This window comes from Alosa alosa, chromosome 11 (assembly GCF_017589495.1).
Source record: "Alosa alosa isolate M-15738 ecotype Scorff River chromosome 11, AALO_Geno_1.1, whole genome shotgun sequence".
Taxonomy (NCBI): domain Eukaryota; kingdom Metazoa; phylum Chordata; class Actinopteri; order Clupeiformes; family Clupeidae; genus Alosa; species Alosa alosa.
Genome location: NC_063199.1, coordinates 34,351,148 through 34,377,309, shown reverse-complemented (window position 1 = coordinate 34,377,309; position 26,162 = coordinate 34,351,148). Strand labels below are relative to the sequence as shown.

Here is a 26,162-nt window from a genome sequence, read left to right as displayed (position 1 = left end):
GCAACATGTAAAAAACAGGATTTTGTAGTTGTTAGGAAGTCTATTTTGTCACTTTTAGGAGCTGTAGGCTAGCCGTTGTAACCCACTTCCAGTAGATTCTGCTAGATAGGTTAATGGTGGAGATGTCAGACTGGGTTCTTGCACACAAAGAGAAGAGAAGGGTCTGTATTATATCCTAAAACTCAGGGGTAGACGGCAAATGAGATCATTTCTCAAAATGTTGTCGTGTTTCTTTAATTGAGGTCTGAGGATTTGAAGGAGCAGGAGTGTTTTGTACCAAATTGCTGTTCTGGTTTGCTCTGAATACTGCTCTGGTCATTTAGAATAATACTTTTATGTTTCATTGGTTATACATGTATTCTGTGTTAGAGGTGCCTTTTCCTGCTAAATTAACTTCATTTGAAGGTGTGTTACACAGTTCCTCAGAAGTTCACAATACTCTGCAGTGTGATGGTGAACACGCCTCATTGCGTAGCCATTTGCTTCTGTAGATTTCAAAAAGTACTTTTTACTTTTCTTATTTTGTGATTTCTGTACATCTTGCTTTAAAATTATCTGCTTTGTGCACCATATTGATAATAAGAGCTTTCAATTTCCTGTCTTTTATTTTCCTTGTTAACTGTATTATTTTCACACATAGACACACCTCCATAGGCTGTGTTTTGTTGTGTTTGTTGCAGGTCACATTCTGGATTCTTTTGAAATGAGATGTACTGTAAACCCACAGTAATGCGGAATGTAATCCATGTGAAATATCCCCAAGTTGCTCCTTATTCATGATTGGGTGAATAGGGCCCACATTGGCCACATGTGAATGGGTTGTATACTTTATTCCTTGACATATCACCAGTTACCTCATTGTTTTGTGTTATTTGTGAATGTGCAATATTTAAGTGCCAGCTCCCCTATTCCTCTTGTTGATGCAGTACCACTGTTACTTGCTGGCCTTGTCTTTGTGAGGAGTTGAATTTCACTTGACCTATCTAGCACTTTCAGTATATTAATCCTGTGGATGACTTGTTTGTAAAGTAGAAAAGCAGATTGGAGCATATGTATAGTTTGGGAGTGGAAGAGAAATAAAAGCCCAGTATTTGATTTTACTTTTCTCGTGTGATTTTGTTTTGCATAGTACATCATTATTACACATTGCAGCAATTGGTGAGTCACAGGTTCCTGGCAGACAAACTTTGTTTTCTTTTTTTCTTTCTTTTTAACCTTGCATGCATCCCTATAAGAATATTTTGGCCCTCCCTAGTTACTGTTGTGTAGACAGGTTGTATTCCGTGCAGAGCTATTGCTTGGAAATGTAGTTTGGAATTTAGTTTCAGTGACTCGTTTGCTCAACCTGACAACTCAAAGTCCCATGATGCACCACACTCATATCTACGCAGTTCTTCGGCAAGCCGGGTTGGTTAAATGGTGGCGCTGTGAGGGACATTGGATGACTTTGTGCTGTATTTAGCAGTGTAGCTGCTTTAGCTAGTCCATTCATTTTCCACTGGTACTCGTTTTTGGAAACATGGAGGCACTTATTCCAGTCATAAACAAACTCCAAGATGTTTTCAATACGGTCGGAGCAGACATAATTCAGCTGCCACAAATAGCTGTGGTTGGGACGCAGGTAAGGGACAGCTAGCCAGCCAACGGCAACGTTATGATGCATTTGAAGGCAATGAGTCAACCTGGAATCACTTACTCTATAACGTTAGAAGTCTCTATTTCTTGCTTATAAACATGGTAGTTCAAAGTTTAGCCGAATAATCTGTGTAATTTGTGAAGAGACTTGTGCGTCACTTGATGGCTAATGTTATCACTAACGTGACAGTATGGAGTATGGACTTGCTCTGCGTTTGACACTTGACACAACATGGTAACTTGCTACAAGCTAGCTCGTGGTCGTGGTCAGGGAATTACCCTGCCTTGACTGTAACAAACCTATATCTATACGTTTGAAATTACAATGGGTTTTAATTTGTATACATTACACATTTTAAACAAGCAACTCTGCCATTGCGGATATGCATCTTAGCCCAGCTACCAGAGCAGGTAGCTAACGTAAGCAAGCTATGAACGATGCGACACTGTACCCCAGCATCTGACTATTGAGTGCATGCGTGAGAGCACAGCTCTGTTCACATTGGATAACCACCATAGGTGAAGGACAGGGCCCTTTTTTAAAAGTAGGACAATGCTGTCTTGTTTCAGTGAATTTTATGGCGATGTAGTTGACTTCTAATGAGGGTGATCACACTGTTCAGAATGTTGATGGGTTAAGAGTATAGCCAAGTTTAACTGTAATTGCTTCTGGTCATTCTTACTAAAACTTGCGTGGTATTATGCACAATAAAAATGTGGAAGATATGCTGTGTATGTGAACTATAAATTCCTTGATATTGTGATGGGATTAGAGCACTGCTTATGGTCTGAAATGGACATTACCAAATGATGCAGTCACTAAACCTTCCATAACAAATGTTCTTGAATTTCAAAGTGTAATCACAGCTTGGCAATCAACAGGGGCTATTTTATTGTTATATGGAATGTTTTAAGTGCTTAAATTAAGTGCATGTATTGTGCATACTGAGGTGGAATGGAGGTGTGCCACTGCACACATTAAGATAAGGGATTTGCATGTCTTTTGGGCGCCAAGTGAATGTATTCTTGTCATGATGGGTTTAAGGGGACGGCTTATTCTTGCACTTTCACTGGACCGCTAAGAGGATGTGTCTGTCTGGCCATTTGGCGCCCAAATGAAAGCATCACAGTGTCACAAGGACAGTGATCCAATGCCAACATATTTGTTTATTAGTCTGTTCCCATGCTATTAACGTTGTGATGGGGTCATGTTAAAAGTGTGGTTTTAGCCTTCTTGAACTTCACTGAATCCTACTCTATGAGGTTTGCAGTTGATGAACTTTTGCGAGTTGATGTTTGTGTTTGTCATTTCCAGAGCAGTGGAAAGAGCTCCGTGTTGGAGAGCCTGGTCGGCAGGGACGTGTTACCCCGTGGAACGGGCATCGTCACACGCAGACCCCTAATCTTACAGCTTGTCAATGTCGACCCAGAGGATCGAAGGAAGACTGGCGAAGAAAATGGTAGTAGTATACGCGAGATCCTCTCTCTGCCATCACGTCCTGTAACCAGTTGTTTTGCATGGAGTGTGAGGTCTGGTGTGCTGAGATGGGACTCAAATGGGAAAGCTGTCTGAATGTGTGTGTTCGTGTCAGCACATGGTGTGTTTAGGACAGGCCCGTGTATGCCCTTTGTATTTTGTCCTTTGTCACTGTGACTGACACTGACTCAGTTTTTTGTGGCTGTAGACCTGTCACCATAATACGTTATGACAGAAACAACATCATCTTTTAAGAGGCCTAAAAAATGTGGTTTTGCCCAAGTATTCCTGATACTACACCATCTAAATGAGGTTATTGTTTAAATGATGACCGAGGCAACCAGTTGAATTTCTTTTTGAACATCTTTTTGGGAATGTGTGAATTCTAGGATGTCAGCATCTGTAGATACACTGCATATATATATATATATAACCATGCGTTTTTATCTTTAGAGAGGTATATTTATATATAACCATGTGTTTTTTATCTTTAGAGAGGTCTTTGACTGCTGTCCTTAAAAGTGGGCAATGCTGCAACTCTTCAATTTCAGTCCAACACAAAAGACATTTGCAAGTCTGTATAGTCAGCTAGTAGTGTGCTGCTGCTCAGTGGGGAGAGTGTAGATGCTGTGAAAGCCTAACTGTGTGACTTAACAGTGTACCTTTGCGCTCTCATGACGCCCCAAAGGTCTGCTTATGGCTTGGCTGCATATGGAGCTCTCATGACGACCCAAAGGGCTGCTTATGGCTTGGCTGCATATGTAGTGGTGGGAGCTGCTGCGCCAAGCCTAACTGTTGTTTTCCTTGTCATCTCTCTCAAACTGCAGAGTCCAATGCGTGGAAAAATGGCCGCCTTTCCAAAGGTCTCCTTTTCTTTGTTCCCTGCCTTGTGTTGAGCAGCTTTTGGACTGAACTCACTTTATTTGCCCTCATCCCGCAACCATTATTTAGTTCTATTCTTTTTCTTTTCTTTGTTTAATGCTTAGTCTTAGTCGCTAGCCTAGTTTACTAAGTGGAATCAGAGGAGTCAAATCATGCTAAATGTATCAGATTTAGTATGATTGTTGGTTACATTTATTCTTGGGTTATTCTTGATAAATGGGGTGAAATAATGGAATTAATGGAGTCCTTAGCTAAGCTGGGGAGTGGAGTGGGAAGTGGATGGAGCCTTAAATATGTCCATAAACACTCTGAAGTAACCTCCTCTCAGGTTTGTGTTTTTATTGCTAGCCTAACTAACTGCAGTCATATCCTTTGTATGCCCCTTTAGCCTAGCCGTATTTAGCGTAGCGTGTTTTTATTGCTAGCCTAACTAACTGCAGTCATGTGCTTTGTATGCCCCTGTAGCCTAGCTGTATTTAGCGTAGCTTATGTGAGAAAGGAAAAAACACATTATCTAGTACTTCTTTGTCTCTTTTACCTTCTTTTTTTCCATGATGCACTGCGCTTTGGCGGTCACAAAATGATGTCTTTTAGCAATCCTTTTGTCACACTGTTTGTCTGTCCAGCGATGAACTTGTAAACAGGGTTGTTGTCCTTTTAGCGCAGAAAGATATCCCAGACCAGCTGAACAAACAAATAGGCTAGATCCCCAGAGGCCTTTCCACATGATGAGTGTGTTGCCATGGCTGCTGTTGTGGGACCTGGTTCCCATGACACTGTGGAATATTTGGGGGACTGAGCAACTCATGTTTCTTTATTTTCCAAAGGTATTGATGGCGAAGAATGGGGGAAATTTCTACACACCAAAAACAAGGTACCTTCAGGCCAAGCCATGTTCACTCACAACCCTCCTGAACAAACTATGTGAATCTAAGAGCTACTAAAGCACAATAACATCTGCCTTTTTATCCACAAGTGTGACACTGACAGATGAAAGGGTGCTCTGTTTACTGTATCCAGTGTAACTGCATTATCGTCTGTCTGTCTGAAGCCCTGTCTGTCTTTAAGGATGCTTCTGTCTGTCTGAAGCCCTGTCTGAAGCCCTGTCTGTCTTTAAGGATGCTTCTGTGCTTGCCTGTGAAAACGGGAAGCTGTGAATCTAACCTCAAGGACGGAACAGAGCAAAAAAGTGACGTGTGCAATGGTTCTGTGGCTGTGGCTAACCTCTTCATGCCTCAACACACAATGTCATCTATACATAGCGCTGATACTGCCCCATATCTTACGCTGTCTATTTTAGAGCCATGGCTTTTGTTTTCGAAACTGTATTGGTAAATGGAAATATGATATCCAGATGGATTTAGCACAGTGGCATTTTGAAAATCTCCACCATGTCACATCAGAAAAATGTCTTTGTCCACTAGATCTACCCAGACTTTGATGAAATCAGGCAAGAAATTGAAACTGAAACCGAAAGGATTTCTGGCAATAACAAGGTATGACTTTATACCCTCCAGTCAAGCTTATCTGCTGAATGTAGTGACCTACTTTATTTTGGCACACAGCTTATCACCATGTGGTTACATTAACTATGTCAGGCCATAGTCCACATTTGTATGCCAAATCATGAAATTATAGTCAATGTGGATTTGATTTTGATGAGTTAAATTTCAATGAGTGGCTCTATTGATTTTAACATTGTATTTCCTCAGGGTATCAGTGATGAGCCCATCCACCTGAAGGTCTTCTCCCCCCATGTTGTCAACCTGACACTTGTAGACTTGCCTGGCATTACAAAGGTACTGCAACGTGTTGTGTCTTATTAGAGTGTGATAAGTAGTTTCATAACCGGTCATACCGCATTCTGTTATTTATTGTCTGGCTAACACCCTTTTTCAAGCTAGCCAAGTTAAGAACCAAATTCTGTACAATATGGAAGATAGATGATTTTGGATAAAAGCGTGGGCCAAATCAATAAAGCTAAAGATAACACAGTTTGTGTTTTTGGATAAAAGTGTGGGCCAGATTAATAAAGCTAAAGATAACACAGTTTGTGTTTTTGTGTTTTTGGATAAAAGTGTGGGCCAAATCAATAAAGCTAAAGATAACTCCGTTTGTGTTTTTGTGTTTTTGTGTGTGAGCCCAGGTTCCTGTGGGGGACCAGCCCAAAGACATCGAGCTCCAGATCCGAGAGTTGATCCTCAAGTACATCAGCAACCCGAACTGCATCATCCTGGCCGTGACTGCTGCCAACACAGACATGGCCACCTCGGAGGCTCTCAAAGTGGCCAGAGAGGTGGACCCCGATGGTGAGTCTCCAGACCTGATGCCAGCTGTCCTCCCACTCTCTCATCTCCTCCTCTCTGTCTCTATGGTTGTCTCTATTGTACGCCACCCCCATGCCACACTGTTGAGCTGTTGAGCTCTTCCCCATGCCACACTGTTGAGCTGTTGAGCTCTTCTCCATGCCACACTGTTGAGCTGTTGAGCTCTTCCCCATGCCACACTGTTGAGCTGTTGAGCTCTTCCCCATGCCACACTGATGAGCTGTTGAGCTTTTCCCCATGCCACACTGTTGAGCTGTTGAGCTCTTCCCCATGCCACACTGATGAGCTGTTGAGCTCTTCCCCATGCCACACTGTTGAGCTGTTGAGCTCTTCCCCATGCCACACTGATGAGCTGTTGAGCTCTTCCCCATGCCACACTGATGAGCTGTTGAGCTTTTCCCCATGCCACACTGTTGAGCTGTTGAGCTTTTCCCCATGCCACACTGTTGAGCTTTTCTCCATGCCACACTGTTGAGCTGTTGAGCTCTTCCCCATGCCACACTGTTGAGCTCTTCCCCATGCCACACTGTTGAGCTCTTCTCCATGCCACACTGTTGAGCTCTTCTCCATGCCACACTGTTGAGCTCTTCCCCATGCCACACTGTTGAGCTCTTTTCACCGATTTAGATTTATTTTCTCTGTAATGTGATTAATTTTTTGAGGTAGCATATTTGTAAATAAAGCCATGACCGGCTGGATGATGTAAATGAGAGTCTGATTGTTATACTTTAGAGCTTAGTGTATGTGTGTGTGCGTTTTGGCAGGCCGAAGGACATTAGCCGTGGTGACAAAGCTGGACTTGATGGATGCTGGGACTGATGCCATGGACGTACTTATGGGCCGGGTTATCCCGGTCAAGCTGGGGCTAATTGGTGTGGTAAACAGGTAAGTCCTTACCTTACCTCCACTGCTTGATCTCCATCTGTGGCCTCATCTCAGTGAGAATGAAGTGCAGTCATTTCCCCGCTAGCTTTTGTTTATAAATGTCAGGATAATGATTATTTTATAATAATTTGTCATGAGAAAATACCCTAATTACATCATGTAAATACAGAACAAGAAATTCAAATACCCTGAAAATGAAAATGTTGATACTTTCTTTTAATGTTTTCTTTCTCATTCTCAGATATTTAATATTGCTATTCTCTTCCTGTTTAGGAGCCAACTTGATATCAATAACAAGAAATCTGTAGCTGATGCCATCCGAGATGAGCATGCCTTCTTGCAGAAGAAATACCCATCCCTCGCTAACAGAAATGGTACCAAGTACCTGGCCAGGACATTAAATAGGTAGCGCATTTTAACAACACGTTACATTTATGCAGCGCTTTTCTCGACACTCAAATGTGTAGCACCCACCTGGGTGATGCACGGCAGCCATTATGCGCCAGAACGCTCATCACACACCAGCTTGAGGTGGAGAGTGAGCTGTTTGAATAACTTTATAATGCTGCTGTACTGTCAGTTATGCATAAGGTCCAATTATGGCACATCCTTACATGTGTATTCAGAAGTTAAAGTGTAGTTTCATGGCGTGAAACTAGATGCTGACTGGACATAAAGATTGAATTCTAATGTCTATTTTTCCTCGGTCAGATTGTTGATGCATCACATCCGTGACTGCCTGCCCGAGCTGAAGACCCGTATAAACGTGCTGGCGGCTCAGTACCAGTCCTTACTGGGCAGCTACGGGGAGCCCGTGGAGGACCAGAGCTCTACCCTCCTCCAGCTCATCACCAAGTTCGCCACAGAGTACTGCAACACCATCGAGGGCACAGCCAAATATATAGAGACCGCAGAACTGTGAGTACCATTGAAGGCACAGCCAAATATATAGAGACCGCTGAGCTGTGAGTGCCTCAGCACAGCCAAATATATAGAGACCGCTGAGCTGTGAGTGCCTCAGCACAGCCAAATATATAGAGACCGCTGAGCCGTGAGTGCCTCAGCACAGCCAAATACTGTATATAGAGACCCCTGGGCTGTGAGTGCCTCAGCACAGCCAAATACTGTATATAGAGACCCCTGAGCTGTGAGTGCCTATAGAGACCGCTGAGCTGTATATAGAGACCGCTGAGCTGTGAGTGCCTATGTGTGACCGCTGAGCTGTGAGTGCCTCAGCTCAGTCCCCTCTGGGCTCACTAACAGCCAGAAGGCTGCACGGCTCATGGGATTCTGTGTGAAGTTCAGACGCTAATGTTGCAAAACCCATTTCATGACTGGAGGAGACTGTTTGCCTGTTGTATTTCTCAGGTGTAACTACATGGTTAATGTGTGTGTGTGTGTGTGTGTGTGTGTGTGATTGTGTGTGTGTGTGATTGGATGAATCTTTCAGATGTGGGGGTGCCCGGATTTGCTACATTTTCCATGAGACCTTCGGCAGAACGCTGGAGTCGGTGGATCCTCTGGGTGGCCTCACCACCATCGATGTGCTGACCGCCATCAGGAATGCCACGGTGGGGATCAATGACCAATAGAGGGCCAGCTGGCTGATATCTGTGTCTGTGTGTGTGTGTGTGCGCCTGTGTGTGTGTGTGTGTAATGTGTGTGTGTGTGTGTGTGTGTTGACAGGGTCCTCGTCCCGCGCTCTTTGTGCCAGAGGTGTCGTTTGAGCTGCTGGTGAAGCGGCAGGTGAAGCGGCTGGAGGAGCCCAGCTTGCGCTGCGTAGAGCTGGTGCACGAGGAGATGCAGAGAATCATCCAGCACTGCAGCAATTACAGCACACAGGTACACACACACACACACACACATGCGTACACACACACACACACACACATACACACACGTGTGTACACACACACACACACACACACACACGCGTACACCACACACACACACACACACACACATGCGTACACACACATACACACGTGTGTACACACACACATACACACATGCGTACACACACACACACACACACATGTACACACACACACATGTGTGTACACACACACACACACACACACACACAGGTACACACACACACAGGTACACACACTCACACACACACACACACACTCATACACTTATCTACAAATCTGAGAGGTGCAACAGCAACAATTTCTTTACAGTTATAATAGTTTTTGTGGTGGTAAGACTAGGCAAGGAATTGTTTCTGTTTTGTGACATCACAATGGTTAAAATTGAAATGACCTTTCAATAGAACCTGATCATTCTGAAGCATTGCACCAGGATTCCATTCTTTCCCCCTCCTGAAGGTTGTGAGGTATGCCATTGAAACACCATGGACTACCGCAAACAATATCAGCTGATACTTGAACAAAATCGGAAAATGCAAGAGGAGGTGCGTGATTTGACCAATAGGTTCTCTTGGTTTTTGAGTGGGTCGTCAGTTGCACAGTTCTCCCTTCTGAAAGACGATGGCTTCGGACATGTTGCCTTGGACACCAGCCTCCACCACACATATCACCGCTGTGCGCCTCTGGAACAGACTCTGCCTCCGCTAAGCGAGCATTGGCATGCTCTGCCGTTACCTCGCCTGTTCTCCAGGCACGCTCTGCCGTTACCTCGCCTGTCCTCCAGGCTGTCCGAGACGCTGTCAGCGCAGTTGACGCGAAGAGCAGAGCTCATCAGGAGAAACAATCAGCTAGTGCATCAGATTCAGTCCCAGTTCAGAAAGACCTGGAGCAACAAAGAGCCCATCACACCAAGTGGAAGGCCAGCCACGGTGTCTGGCGTCATCAGTCTCCCCCACAGAGAAGTTCCAGAGAGATGGCTGTTCGAGAGAGAATGTCCGTTTCTTTGATCTACCAAGTCTACCAGCTGGTGCTTCCAGCGTGGATGATGTGAACAGTGTTGGACAAGCCTCAGATGTGGACATCTCTGTTTCATGGCTAAATGATTTTTCCCTGTCCATGCCAAAGTGTCCTGACCAAGGTGGGCTTGGAAATGCCAGCGACACTGGAAGCGTTTCCACAAGGGATCCCATTTCAGGGCTTGTGTGGTCTGGACTGTCTTTGGGAGTTCTCGTCGTTTGGAGACTCCCCTTTGTTCATCCAGAACTTCTTTCTTTTGGATCAGCTGGACCAGTCCTGGGTGTGAACGAGTAAAGTCCAGCCATCATCAACAGCATTGTCACAGCCACCAGATTTAAATCTTCTTTATTAATCAATAATACAACTTTACAACTTTACAATTTTTGCACTAGTTAAAATACAATTTTAACTAGTGCAAGTCAATAAAAAGTAAGCAAACATGCTTGTGTTTAATAATATTACTTGGCACAAAACATCTTTTTCCTCCATTAATCAATAGTAGGACACTGGGTGGGTTCTCATGGAGACTCAGTGGTTGGAGTCCAGGGTTGAGCACTGTAGGGTTGATCCAGGGTTGAGCACGGTAGGGCTGATCCAGGGTTGAGCACGGTAGGGTTGATCCAGGGTTGAGCACGGTGGGGCTGATCAGGGTTGAGCACTGTAGGGTTAAGTGTAGGAAGTGACATCTAAGAGTTCAATTCTTAGCTGTTCTGGTTTTATTTCAGACCACATGCAATTTAGTTCTTGAAGGGATAAAGGAAGGAATTTAGTTCTTGAAAGGATAAAGGACTTTAGTTTGATTTTCTGGTTTGATTCTCTGTATTTCTAATTGCCTTTTTGGTGCTTATTTCCATGGTATCAATTTCAATTTCACTTACAGGTGGCTTTCATCTGGCTATTGATATTCCATTGCTCTATCTTGGTGCATTGCTACTTACGTCAACAAAAGCGGTCAATCATGCTGCCCAGATTGGTGTACATTCAAACCCCACTGATGCACTTTCACGTTTACTTCTCAACAGGAGTTGCTGAGGTTTCCAAAGCTTCATGATGCCATTGTGGAAGTTGTGACTTCCCTCCTCAGGAAAAGGTTACCAGTCACCAATGAGATGGTAAGTTCCCATTTGTAATCTTCTCATATTCTCATATAGCCTTTACATTACTGACATCTCTTCATTAGGAATGGCCTCCATGCATATTCACTTGGGAAATGTGTGTCTTTAAAGGTTCACAACTTGGTAGCAATTGAGCTGGCTTACATCAACACCAAGCACCCAGACTTTGCTGATGCATGTGGCCTGATGAATAACAACATTGAGGTGAGTGTCTCTCTCTCTCTCTCGTTCGGAACAGACTCGGACACTTCTGCTGATTTGCTGTAATGTGAGTTGAATGGAGACGGACAGTGTGACACGTGTTTGAAATGGTCTGTGTGCAGGAGCAGAGGCGTAACCGGATGCGGGAGCTGCCCACCGCCGTGCCACGGGACAAGGTACTGCTATTGGTCAGAGCTTCCTCTGCTCTTTCTAGTGGTGTTGTACTGCTATTGGTCAGAGCTCCCGCTGCTCTCTCTAGTGGTGTACTGCTATTGGTCAGAGCTCCTCTGCTCTCTCTAGTGGTGTACTGCTATTGGTCAGAGCTCCCGCTGCTCTCTCTCTAGTGGTGTACTGCTATTGGTCAGAGCTCCTCTGCTCTCTGGTGGTGTACTGCTATTGGTCAGAGCTCCTCTGCTCTCTGGTGGTGTACTGCTATTGGTCAGAGCTCCCTCTGCTCTCTCTAGTGGTGTACTGCTATTGGTCAGAGCTCCCTCTGCTCTCTGGTGTGGTGTACTGCTATTGGTCAGAGCTCCTCTGCTCTCTCTGTCTCATTCCCATTCAGTTTCACTTCTACTTCCACTTTGATTGTGCAGTAGGTGACTCTCTCTCTCAGATATGTACTTGGTTTCACATTCACAATGAGACATACCCATTGAAGTCTCTCCTTTATTGATTCATATATTGTTGGGCATTTGGATAGTTTCTTAAAGGTCAAAGGTCAAAGGGGGGCTGGGACATCCGGTCAGAGATTGTTAAGGCGGAGCAAGATATTTCATCAGGAGCCACTTCCGGGAATCCGGATCGCATGAGGAGGGGGGGGGTCAAAATCCCCCTTTATGCAGAGCAGAGGCAGCGACTGCTCCATTGGAGTCTATGCGCATAGCTCAGAATTTCACCACATATGCTAAGATCTTGGTTCTATAGAGTTAGGAATGTGAATTTCAGGCACGTTTTCATGATCCTCAAACCCTTCTGAACATTTCAGGTACATTTCTAGCATTTTTGAGCATTCCAGTCTGGAGAAAATCGACCTTATATCAGGTGTGCGCCGGTTATTTATGCCACTGCTGTTGGCCGGTTGCAACGCCACGCCTTAACAATCTTTGATCCGGTCTTCTTCCTCTTTGGTAACTCTGTTCAGTCCTCTGCTCTCTCTCTCTCTCCTCCTCTTCCTCCTCTAGTCCCTTAAGGGTCCAGGTGGCCAGTCTCTGTCCCCCACTGAGCAGATGGCCTCTGCTGAGGACGAAGGTCTGAAGGTGTGTGTGGCGGGGCCTTTAGTGTACTGTGTGTGAACCTGATGCATGTCTAATGGCCCCACTGCCCTAATCACCACCATTAACTGGAGCTCTAAACTCCACCTGATTTCTCCACTTAAGAAAGACACGTCCGAGTCGCTAAGCAGCAGACCAGACATGTAGGCCTTCAGTTATTGGCATTTTTGGCTCCATTATCATGGTCCCCTCTGCATGCTCAAACAAACAAGGATACATAGCATCCATTCAACTGTGTGTTGTTCCAGTGTGAGGTGCCTGCATATTCCAGTGTGTAAGCAGAAGCCAAAAACGTTGTCAGTGTATTCATAATTCTCCTCTGCCCCGCATGTGAGAAACAGAAACAGCCTTTTACTTTGAGTCATTGCTGGTGCTCAGTGGTCTATATGAGTGCAATCCTGAATGGTCTTCATTCCTTTGCATGCCATATATGTTTGACCTTCTACGATTGCCGTAGTTGAATGCTTGTTTGTGATTATTCTCGACTTACAACAATGTGTTTGTGTGTGACACTGAGTTGATGTGCTGTGATGCTCGGCTCAATGATGTGAGTGTGCTTCTGACACATAGTGCATGCATGATGCTAGTCATTCGTCTGGTGGAGCCAGCTGGGGACAACTGAAATCTTGAAATTGAAGGGCATCTTAAATCCGCTACAAACAAGGCTAGCTGTCGCTACAAACAAGGCTAGCTGTCGTAAATGTGCAAACAAGTTGAAGATGGCAGCATGCAACATTGCTGTTGTTTCTGTTCCAAACAGAACTACTACTGAGCTCCACCTTTATATGATGTTGAATTGGTTCAGAATTGTACCAGCAGCCTTGAGTTAAGGTTTTGCACCAGCAGCCTTGAGTTAAGGTTTTGAATTTGCACCAGCAGCCTTGAGTTAAGGTTTTGCACTTTGCCCATTATTGACAGTTGGGCCCGAGGTGTTGTGTCTTGCTGTTGGATAGCTGAGCCTCATGTGTCGTGTGTGTGTGTGTGTGTGTGCGCGCGTGTGTGTGTGTGCGTGTGTGTATGCAGGCAGGTGGGGGTGCCCAGGGAGATCAGGATGGGGGCACAGGTAACTGGAGGGGCATGCTGAAGAAGGGAGAAGACGGCCTGCCGGACGAGCGAGCCAAAGCGCAGGCCCTGATGCCCGCCCACAGTCCCCAGAAAGGATACGCGGTCAACCTCTTAGACGTGGTGGGTGTGTCCCTCCCACCTGAGCCCTGTTCCCTTTAACACAGTGCCACTTCTAGGTCCTGTGTGGAGGCGTCTTAGTTTAAAACAACAATTACCTAGAAATAGCATCAGAATGTTGAGAAAAACAGACGCTCTTTGTCCAGGTATCCACTGAAGCTAGCATACAAACCAGCTAGCATGGTGGGCCGCTGTAATAGACACAATGCAAGTCAATGGAACCAGCTAGCATGGTGGGCCGCTATATTCGCTACAATGCAAGTCAATGGAACCAGCTAGCATGGTGGGCCGCTGTAATAGATACAATGCAAGTCAATGGAACAGTGCTGAGTGTCGGGATGTTGATTGGCTCAAAATATCAAAACACTTGGATGTTAGGGTTGATATACTATTGAGGTTTTCCAAGCTACATAATTAAAAGTGCATGGATAAGGGATAATCTAAGAATAATCAAGGAATGTAGTTAAAGTGGTTCAAATAAAAACAGAATTGAAACAACTGCACTTAAGGCTGTTGTCCTAAAACGTATCCGTTTGTCAGAGGGATAATCTGTGACTAAATGTGAGTCTTTCTTGTTGCCTTGTAGCCTGTTCCAGTTGCCAGGAAGCTTTCAGCCCGGGAACAAAGAGACTGTGAGGTTATTGAAAGGCTCATTAAGTCCTATTTCCTCATAGTCCGCAAAAACATCCAGGACAGGTAGACCCATTTTTATTATATTTCCCCTTTAGTCCCATCAGTTTGTTGGTAATTTGGGTCCAAAATCTTGTATGTCTGACCTTTTGACCTCTGACCTTCCGTACATTGCAGTGTGCCAAAGGCTGTTATGCACTTCCTGGTGAACCATGTGAAGGACAGCCTCCAGAGTGAGTTGGTGGGTCAGCTGTACAAGTCTGGTCTCCTAGACGACCTCCTGACCGAATCGGAGGACATGGCTCAGCGCCGAAATGAAGCTGCTGACATGCTGAAGGTGCGTAACTGACCATAGCTGACATGCTGAAGGTGCATAACTGACCACTGCTGACATGCTGAAGGTGCATAACTAACCCCTGCTGACATGCTGAAGGTGCATAACTGACCACAGCTGACATGCTGAAGGTGCATAACTGACCACTGCTGACATGCTGAAGGTGCGTGACTGACCACTGCTGACATGCTGAAGGTGCATAACTGACCACAGCTGACATGCTGAAGGTGCATAACTGACCACAGCTGACATGCTGAAGGTGCATAACTGACCACAGCTGGGCTGCTCCATCCTCGCTTACTGTTAGTGGGCAGGACCGTAGCTTAGCATTCCTCCTTTGATGCGTGTGTAGGACAGGTGATGACAGTCCAAACACATTTGACACAATTGCTAACAATATTTACTGTATGTTCAACAGTGACCTATCCAAATGCTAATCCAAAATCAAGGTCCAGATCATAAACATAAACATCAGAAGTCAGAAGATAAGCTGTGGGCACAGGATTTTGTTATTCTATAAGCACACAGCTACGTCCACTCTAAAACAACCATAAGCCAACAGCTACGTCCACTCTAAAACAACCATAAGCACACAGCTACGTCCACTCTAAAACAACCATAAGCACACAGCTACGTCCACTCTAAAACAACCATAAGCACACAGCTACGTCCACTCTAAAACAACTGCAGCTCTCTAGCATCTTCCTCATTGAGTTATGTGCAACACCGACAGAAAGGAGAGAAAGATTGAAAAAGCAAAGTGGTCCTCCCACATATGACTGAGGCTCACAGACACTCCAGAGAGAGGAGTGGTCCCCCTACACATCACTGAGGCTCACAGATGTGTAAAGTGAAAAGTGAAAAGTCCAGTTTTGAAAGTATTGAACCTCCATGACAATCAAGTTTGAGGGAGTCAACGGTAGTCGCGGTGTCCAGTTACGGCTGAAATCATTATATATGTTTGGGTGACAGATTGAATCCTTTGCGATGCTTTCCATTGTTGACGCAATCCAGTCAGAGAGGGATCTTTGATCCAGTTTCAGACATGTTTGACATTGTCTTGACCGTTCTGTTCTATGGTCGCCATGGTTGCAATTATGACATTAAACAGCCAACAGCTCAATCGTTATGTTTGTGCTCATAACCAAAGATTCTAGAACACAGCCATCCACTACACACTTAAAGATGAACTGAACTGGAATTTGAAGTAAAGGTGATATAACAGATGTATTTTATTTCTTCTCATTGGTACAATGATTAAAATGGCTGAATTTATTAAAAGGGATAAAATTATGCGTTGAAAGTGTTGTTGTTGTTACACGGAAAAGCGCATGTTGGATTTCAACAATCGGCTACATCACTGGCATGGTAAGCTACTCTGCACTAGCACTAGCAGCCATAGCAGATAATGAGTCTGAGGCTAGCTGACATGGCTGAGGAAACTAACATTAGGCCTAGCTGAGTTACATATGGGCCATAAGCCGTTTATCATAGGCTAGCCTACATCACAAAATCTCATACAAAATGAAACCAAACTAGTGAAACAAAGGCTAACACTTTAACAGGGAAATTAATTGGGCATGAATCATACTGAACGCTATTTTGTCAATGAGCAGAAACACACAAGACATTCAAACTATTGATAAGATGTGCACTATGGAAACTGGTCTGTAACTTTGGACGAATAAATGCCATTGTCTTTTTTTCAATTAATAGAAATTAATAGAAGGGCGAGCCCACAGTCTATGTGCCATGGAGCCTAAGTTTCAACCCGGCTTCGTTCACCCAATGCAGTCACTGGTCGCAATTACAAAGTCCGGGAAGGTTCGTTCAATCGTTTAAAGTTTTAAGTGCAGTAGCCTATCTGTCCCCTTTGGAATAATATGAGCTCCAGTGTTAGATAGGCTACCATACGATCCAACCTAGGAAAGGGCTAGCAGCTAAACACCTTGGAAACACTCTTATGTCAAACTCCACAAGCTAGCACTCCGACCATAGAGAGTATAAACCATGACTCCGACGATATCACAGATCGATAATAATGTGTTTACTACATGGGCGTAGATTTAGGGTGGGACGCTAAGGACTAGTCCTAATCAAAATTTTAAGAAAACAAAATTGTCCTCACCAATATTTTAGCGAACTTATTTGTACTGCTGATCATTCCGACAGCCAGCACGACAATACAAGAAACGTCAGGGTTATCTGACACGCAGGCTACACGCATGGAGAATGCCAATGCACAGGCTACTTTGCAGTGGCAGTCAAGCGAGCAGGTGTGTCAACGACAAGTTACCAGGGCTGTCTGCCAATACATACCCCATAAAAGGCCAAAGTAAAACATTTTGATATTCCCTTTGCCCTTAAGAAGAAAGGGACATACAAAGCTTTTTCATTATGCAGTCTAAGTAGGCAAACTAACCATACAAACTGGCGACTAGTGACCAGGCTTTAAAATTCGGCATACTGTGTAAAATAACATTAGCTGTTAGGAGTACCCAGGATATTGTCACAGCTAAACTTAGCTTCTGTAATCTTTCAACCAAAGTTAGGAGTCATGTTGAATATGGGTGTGCCGTGCGGAGAGTCGCATAGGCTATAGCACAGAAAAGAAGTCACTAGGCTGCCAATCTTGCATTGCAAGACACCAGATATTTCTTCTATGATCTCATCCCATAAAGCTTTTCTTTGACTTGTTAGTTTTTTGAACATTTATTTTATCTAATGACATAGCAAACATGATTAATTGAATCCACATATCCTTGCACTTGCGAAAACTATTTTTCACTAGCCTAAAACAATGAGGTCGCAAAAACAATGACTTCAGACTTGACTTGCGACTCCACTCAAAAGACTTCAGACTTGGACGCTTCAAGACTCCTGAACAAGCTGTATTTCATGCAATTATTGCTTTTTTTTTTATCTAAATATTCATGTATTTCTATTTTATTGCAACACAGTATACTTTGGAAAATGTATAACGAGCGGCATGGCCCCTTTGCCATAATGTGCAACGTAACACATGTGCGCACACTCACAGATAAAAAATGCATTGACCATGGCGACAAGAAGTCCTCCCGGAGTTGTGCCTTTTATCATTACTTTCGGTTACAATAACTTCGTGCACAGAGGAAATAAGCGAACAGCTACATGCAAGGTGTGTGGCAACAACATCTGATTCCATCAGGCATCTCCAAACGCACCCATATAGACCCTTTCAACAAGGTAAACAAAAACAATGCTTGAACGTTCTATTTGGGCCCCAATCTACTTCCTCTGCATTAAGAGAACATATGGAATGTTAAAAAGGAAGTCGTGTGGGGCCAACTATGATGCTGATAATGGAACTCTCTTGAAAGGGTCCATAGGTCAGTCACTTAGGCCTAGCATATATCGTCACATGTGACAAGCTAACCATAGCAAAGTAGCAAAGTGTTGTGCTAATGCTGGGAACAGGCAGGGGTGGGAAACAAATACATCAGAATGTATTTCAAAATAAAATAAAATACCTAATACCTACCCTCATTTTTAATGTATCAAAATAAAATACTGTATTTTTGTATTTAGAAAATACTCAAAATACTTTTTTCAAGGAAGTATGAACGCACTGCAAAAAAAGCTTTTTTAATCCCAAACATTGAGCCTATAAACTATACAGTAAAAAACAATACAATTTGGCCCCTGTCATGCCAAATAGTATACCGTATGCAAGTTCATGTAGTGTGTAAGAATAATTCAAGAATTTACATTTCCATTTAGTCATCTAGCTGATGCTTATCCAAAACGACTGACAGAGCTTTCAATTCGGCAGCCGTGGCCTACTGGTTAGCGCTTCGGACTTGTAACCGGAGGGTTGCGGTTCGAACCCGACCCCTCATTGCTACCCGATGCGCTGCTGTTGCAGGGCAGCTCACTGCGCCCCGGCCCAGGATTAATGTGTGTTCACTGTGTGCTGAGTGTTTCACTAATTCACGGATTGGGATAAATGCAGAGATTATATTTTCTTAAATGCAGAGATTAAAATATACTTATACTTACAATTAACCACATTATAATCAATAGGCCAAAATCATAATTGTGTATCTGTGCGAATTTCGTAAATTCAAGTCCAGTGTAGAACTGAATAAGAAAATCATAAGGCTGTATATCTTGAACTTCCAGTATGTGAGAAACTTGACTTGCCTTAATATCTCCAACCTCAAGTATGCAGCTAATAAGGAAATATAATTGTTATTTAATTAAACAAGGTGAACTTCTCCCCACTGTGGAATGCAGAAAAGGATGCTACAAAGAAGGAAATTCAAACACAATCAACACCTTACCATCTATTGATGTCATTGTGGTTCATTGAGATATCTGACATTTTTTCTGTTAATTGGCTTGGATACAAAAGGACATTGTTGCCTTTGTCGGTGTCCTTATGTGAACTTGCACAGGTAACCTTGCTCATCTGCACTTGCGTACAACTTCACACCAGTGCTTCAGGGCAGCCGTGACCTACTGGTTAGCGCTTCGGACTTGTGACCGGAGGGTTGCCGGTTCGAACCCCGACCAGTAGGCACGGCTGAAGTGCCCTTGAGCAAGGCACCTAACCCCTCACTGCTCCCCGAAATTGTTGTTGCAGGCAGCTCACTGCGCCCGTGATTAGTGGGTACCTCACTGTGTGTTTACTGTGTGCTGAGTGTGTTTCACTAATTCACAGATTGGGATAAATGCAGAGACCAAATTTCCCTCACGGGATCAAAAGAGTATTTATACTTCAGACCAGAGCTGATGCTTCAAAAGCTGTGAATGTCGTTGAACACAGCTGTTCTCACATTAGCTAACTGCGATAAACATTAACCATTGTTGCCTAATTACCAATTATTCATTTGTGTGTAGTATCTACTTTTTTTTAGTGTTTTTCACATATAGTATTTTGCAGTATTTTTAAAATACAAAAATACACACCAATAAAGTATTTGATACAAAATATAGAGCCATTTCCTTCAACCCAATAAAATACAAATGACAAAATACTATTTTGTATTTGAAATACATATTACATGTTTCAGAAATACTACCCATCCCTGAGAACAGGCAGATTACATCTTTATAGTTGGCCATATGATGACATACTTAGGTTAATACTGTATTTCACCAGTTAGGGCACCAAAATTGCCAGCAGCGGCACTGTGTAGCCTATCTTGACATGTCTATGTTTTGGGTTGCAATATACAGGTAGTGGGCTCTCTGTTAATATTAAAGAGTAGGCCTAAGCCTAAAGTTACAGCATTTCTATCACAATTCACCAGACTTTGACCTTTGGTTTGCTTTTAACAAAATTCTGGCTATTGCATTCTACTGTTGTTAGCCTTAAGCCTAGCTCAGTCATTATGTTATACCACATCGCCCTCCATTAGAAGTGCAATGAGCTGCATTGAGCATAATAAACTGCATTTAGAATTCCAAATTCATATTTCTAGATATTTTGGTGAAAGTAACTCAAAAGTAATACAATAGTAGTGTAATGCCTTACAATTCAGATACATATTATAATGTAACAAATTACTTTGAAATGACAGTAATGAGTAATACATAATACATTACGATTTTGAAGTAAGTTGCCCAACACTGATGACAACCATCACTTTCTATGTGTGTTTGTGTGTGTGTGTGTGTGTGTGGAAAGTCAATCAAATTCTGTGATTGCCACTGATGTGAATGATCTCACAAATCACACAAACCAAATCAAGTTTTAAAAAATCGCAAAAGTATCGAAATTGAGATTCTTCACTTGGTATTGAAACAATAATGTTGGTATTGTGACAACAGGAGTTGGAGATGTGTCCCCACCAAAGCTGAGACCAAACCTACGCCCTTGGTTTACTAGCTGGTAACTAAACCACAGCGGGTCTGTAAACAGAATCCAATGTCCCTTTCTACTCACCCTGAAGCCAGTTGTTCACCGTCTCAGGGCAGATTGTTGATGCGAGGGAGTTTAACTCGCAGTGCTGCTATCCAAGAGACTCGTGCAATAAACATCCACAAGGTAAAAATCTGCAAACTCTCCACTAACGTTAGCCTAAAATAAACGGCAAACTCGTGTATCCTCCGTGTATCTGGGGTCAACTTGGGGTAACGAAGTTTGTAACAGTTTCAAGGGAGGGAGAGAGAGAGCCTGTGTGAGTTGTTGTTACGAGTGCCAGTAGTCCAGACTGCGTTATACATTGCCGTGACGATGCGTGTTATAGCTTATTTGTATATGCACCGTAGCCTTCGCATAGGCCTAATGTAGTGGTGGTAAGTGAGTATGCAGTTGTGTGGATGATGTACAGTAGGCAATGTGTGTGTGTGAGGGATGGAGGGAGACAGAGAGACAGCGTGCGTGTTGCTGTCTCAAGCGCCCCTCGTCCAGTTTTCTACATGACCTGTAGGCTAGGTCTACAGTAGCCTATGTTGTGCCGCACAAAATGTATCTATGTTGTACATTGCACAAAATGTATACCCCCGAAATAAACACATACATAAATAAACATATTTTTCCCGTCACTTTGGCTTCCTCGAACATTTTCCCTACGTTTCGCCACTGCTTTGCAACAGATAGATTCCAGTGTCCATGCTCCGGCAGCGCCCACAGTAATTTTCACCCAAATGATCCTACTGAAGGTTGAGCTGGAGCCTGAAACCGATCGTCCCCCATCTAGTGGTAGTCAAGACCATAGACATAATATATATAGACGCCGCATCGACCGCTACTCCTTACTAGCGTTGACGAGATTTGGAGCCGCCATCTTGGACCGGTCATCCACTCCACTCAGTGTAATCTGTTTGGCAGGTGAGATGAGCTGTCAACGCACTTAATTAATCATATCTCACTGAATACCGAACAGATTCTCACGCGGTTTTTTTTGCTGCAAAGGTCATACATGTAGCTATGATACAGGACACATGATTTAGCGTATTTTAATATTCATAGTGGGTTTAACAGTAATAGAATATTCTGATATATGATATAAAGTGACCTGACGTCCGATATCAAAACTGGGAACATAATCCATGTTTGACAGCATAGACAAAACTAGTTTGATTTTACAAGTTTAATTAGTTAAATATAGTTCACAGTATAGTTCACAGTTGACAGAAAAGTTCCATCAACAGCATTATTCACAGTCCACAGAAAGGTTCCATAAACATTTAAGTGAGATCAGTGCCATTCAGACATCTGAGGGGTATTCCAAGTAGGCCTATGTGGTTTAGTGACAAACTTGGGTAAATTGACTCAGAATAAGTTGTAAACCTCCCAGTAGAAAAGCTGTATGATACAGGAAACATGGTTGTGTGTATTTTAATATTCATAGTGGGCTTAACAGTAATAGAATATTCTGATATATGATATATTATAAAGTGATGACATCCAATATAAAAACTGGGAACATAACTAATCCACGTTTGACAGCATAGACAAAAACTGGTTTGATACAAGTTTTAATGAGTTAAATTTACAGAAAAAAATCCATTAACATTTTCAGTTCAGTGCCATCAAAAATAAAGTGATGATCAGACATTGGTGTAGCATAAAGGAAATGGAGTAACTGGGTTCAATATCAACAGCATTTGTTAGACAAGTTCCATAAATATTGTAAAGTGCAAGTTTGTAGGTTTGTTTCTGATCCTTAAAAAACAGACATTGGTTTGGCATAGTAAGTGTAACAGTTCATCAATTCAAGACAAAAAGGTGACTTGTCACTTGTACAGTGTCAATGGGTTCATCAACAGCATCTGTTATTTACAGTTCACAGAAAGGTTCCAGCCCCAATGAAGAGATTAAATAAAAAGGAATTAAGAAACATTTTAGAAACTGCTAAGATCAACCCGTTCATTGCAATCAGTAAAGAATCAGGGAGTGTCTTCACAGGCTCAGTGAGACAGAGTTACCGTCATGCAGTTGGTTCTATGATTTCGACAACTGGTGCATGTCATTTTGTATGTTCCCACCTTGCTAAAATCGCTTGGGTACACTTTGGCTGAGAACAAAAGTGCTTCAGACAGCAGGTGGGCAAATAAGATGGCATAGTAAACTGGGTAAACTCCATAAAAGAGGACTGAGTCAACCAGGCGATGGGAAAATGGGACACAGAGTGGCGAATGCAGGTGGAGCTCATAAATCAAACATTCAGTCACATTGTAGCAGATGCCCTGCAGTACTGCAATGAAGAGCTGCACCTTCCTCAGTTCCAGGGGTGTGAGGAGACCGTTCAGTTCATTCACAGTCTTCTTGAACAAGGCAGTTGTTCTGGAGAGATACAAAATAATAAATAAATGAATTAAAAAGGAATTTGAGAGGCATCTTATTCTTGTTAGGGTAAATGACATGTGAATAATACAGTGTTGGGCAAGCTACTTGAAAATTTTAGTGAGCTAAACTATCAGTTACTCTGCCATGAATAAAACACTACACAAAACTACCACCCGGCAAATGTATTAGTAGCCTAACACAAACACAGCAGTAGGCTAGTTCACTACATAGGAAGCTACTTTAAATTGTGCTAATTTCACATGACAAGAAAAGTGTAGCTTGTCTGGCTAAGCTACTTGATAAATAAAGAAGTTGAGCTATTGAAAAGTTACTTTATTCAGGAAATAGTGAGGCTACCACCAACACACTTAGGCTACAAGTAGCAGCTAGCGACTGCCCAATAGGCTAGTCTGTGCCACTTGTGTAAAATTCGCCCGCCAAATCTAGTAATGATTTATTTCTACAATAGCCTTCTTGTGTCAGTTGTAATCTAAGTCAGTGTTATGGAATATGACTTATCAAGTCTCAGTTCATAGCCGGATGCAGAGCCATAGAGATTTCTCTCTATGGCCGGGTGAACACCGAGTAAACATAGCCTAGCTAGATGGCTACGATTTTCATACAGTAATATCAAAGATTGCTCCTTCTCAGCTCTGGTAATATTCTATTCACAAAATACAACCAATAGTACGGTTATGTTAAATCTTACTTGTGAAAAGTAAATCCCCCGAGTATGGTCCGCCGATTTAAGAAGGAACATGCTGCACAGTGCTGTCATCTTGTGTCTTCTGCTGCAACGCAACGAGGAGTATGACCGGTCTAAGATGGCGGCCGCATTTCTTGTTTCCAGCAGCCAATGCGGCGTCTATGTATATTATGTCTATGGTCAAGACACTACTGGCCTGTCCCTCACAGGCTCAAATGTGTAACCAATGCCATTAAAATTACTAATTTTCGTGTATACATAATATGCTGCAGCTGTTGCCTATAGAACTTCTCAGGTCCTACCATGCCAGTGAAGTCATTGAAACTGGCAGTGTTTTAATACTAACAAACGCAATTTTGGTGTTGCTTAAAAAAGGCTATGTATTGATTTTTTTAATTCAATTTTTTAGTGTCATTTATTTTTAATTGTCATAATCAACACATTATCAATGTTGATTATTTCAGTTCAGTTCATCTTTAAGCTGGGAACATACCTAGTTGGTAACGTAAACGTTTCTTCAGTTAGGAGCAGGACTGTTTTTTTTATGTTGCATTCATTTTCATTGGCAAAAGCTACAGTAGCCTAATATGCATGAGAACATATAGATTTGAGGTAGCTGCAGCTGTTAGCATCAGCACGGTCATATTAACACAGCAGGGCACACTAGCCCAGTGAAGGATTGTGTAAAATCCCCATCCCAGAAAGTTTCAAACCAAGCTTGCGCTGATATGATGCATGATCACTAATCAAATTGCTATTTTCTGACCGGATGAGCACAACCATGCAGGTTCATCTTTCTGAATCTCAAGCTCTTTAGCCTAGCATCTTAATGCTGTATTCACAGCACGGTGAATGACAAACAATGACAAAATGCTGTTCATGTTTATGAATTCATAGCCTGGTTATTTATCAAGGACTATAATCACGTTTTATATGTTATTATGATCACTCGTATTACCATGGTGTTAGGCTGCTGTGTCGGTAATGCGAGTGATTTATGCACAGGACAAATAACTGACTTATAGTTCAACATACATTTATGATCTTTTTTCTTCTGCTGCTGCATCGTTCCTTGTCCTCCGCACATGGCTTACTATCTAATATATATACACACAGTGTATATATAAGGCATTAGCTGACCATCAAAGCTCAGCGATGGCGTTGATCAGTCAATCAGAGTTGATCAGTTGTACTGTCTGGTTTCCCTCGCAGGCCTTGCAGAAAGCCAGCCAGGTGATCGCGGAGATCAGAGAAACCCACCTGTGGTGAGGAGCTCCACTCCAGACCCCCCCACTGCCCCCCCCTCCACACCCAAGCCCCGCACCGCCAGGCCCTGCCCCCACCCCTCGGTGCTCCGGCACGGACAACTTGAAAATGCACTGGTGTCAATTTGTGTGTACTGAACATAGTTTTATTATGTACCATATGGACTGTTGGACTACAGGAAGGGCATCGCATATCTTCATCATCATCATCATCATCATTATTATGTTCATCTGTCACCTGCACAGGCACGTGTCCAGTGGTATCTCTCAAGTGTAAGTATGTTGTATAAGTAACCATGAAAGGCTTATCATTGTGTACGGCCTACAGTTCACAGGAACACTGGCTCCCTGATGTAGCTCATATTAAAGAGGATGGAAACCTGCGTCCTCTTGGTCAGCTTATGGTTTGTGTTTTTCTTCAACAGCACTGATCCTTTATCAATCAAACAACACTGTTGTAAAATAATAATTAAAAGATATACAGTAAAACATTTGCTGTCATGACCATGAATGCCACCGTTCTCCCAATTGTTCACATGATATTTGTTTTTCATATAGGGTGTATAACGTGAAGCCTTCCTAGTGCTGTATACATCAGGAATGTGATCGAGGTGATATTGTTGCAAAACATGCGTTTATCTGCGTTAAATTTATTTTTTTCACATGTGATTTCAACAGTTTCATTATTCTTATGAAGACCAAATGGTTCTAGATATGATATCTAGATTGTATGGTGGTAAAAATGGCACAGAAAATATCTGAAATGTGGAGAATCACAGTCCTTACACTTTTTAATAATATTGAATCATCATGATTTTTCCTACCAGCCTATAGCTATTGATAATTTACCTGAGTTTACCTAAGTACACACACACACTCACTCTCACACACTCACTCACTCACTCATACATACACACACTCACACACACTCACTCACACACACACACACACTCACACACACTCACACACACACACTCTCACTCACACACACACTCACACACATGCCAAACCCATATAAGCACCAGGGTTCTTCTGTGAGTGGTCTGTCTTCAGGTCTGGTGGTGTACACTGCCCTGAGGTCAC

At 42.9% G+C, this 26,162-nt stretch overlaps 2 protein-coding genes across 4 annotated transcripts in view; one reads left to right on the top strand and one right to left on the bottom strand.

Moving 5' to 3' along the window:
* LOC125303378 (galectin-2-like) overlaps window positions 1-20,824 on the bottom strand; it is a 36,918-nt gene extending 16,094 nt beyond the window's left edge. The window contains exon 1 of the mRNA XM_048257129.1: window positions 20,760-20,824. The gene's annotated coding sequence lies outside the window, so the exon portion shown is untranslated. The remainder of the gene's footprint in view (window positions 1-20,759) is intronic.
* dnm1l (dynamin 1-like) lies at window positions 1,402-25,568 on the top strand. Of its 3 annotated transcripts, XM_048257125.1 has the most exons (20): window positions 1,402-1,621; window positions 2,951-3,095; window positions 3,940-3,975; window positions 4,822-4,868; window positions 5,419-5,490; window positions 5,707-5,793; window positions 6,141-6,303; window positions 7,086-7,206; window positions 7,480-7,611; window positions 7,918-8,124; window positions 8,657-8,777; window positions 8,893-9,048; window positions 11,120-11,209; window positions 11,324-11,416; window positions 11,536-11,589; window positions 12,595-12,669; window positions 13,708-13,869; window positions 14,453-14,562; window positions 14,674-14,833; window positions 25,027-25,568. In XM_048257125.1, the coding sequence occupies exons 1-20, from the start codon at window positions 1,520-1,522 to the stop codon at window positions 25,081-25,083; spliced, it is 2,190 nt and encodes a 729-aa protein (XP_048113082.1). In that variant the 5' UTR covers window positions 1,402-1,519; the 3' UTR covers window positions 25,084-25,568. The 3 variants fall into 3 exon arrangements, with proteins under 3 accessions (XP_048113082.1, XP_048113079.1, XP_048113080.1); XM_048257122.1 differs by lacking the exon at window positions 3,940-3,975; XM_048257123.1 differs by lacking the exons at window positions 3,940-3,975; window positions 12,595-12,669.
* The last annotated feature ends 594 nt before the right edge of the window (window positions 25,569-26,162 follow it).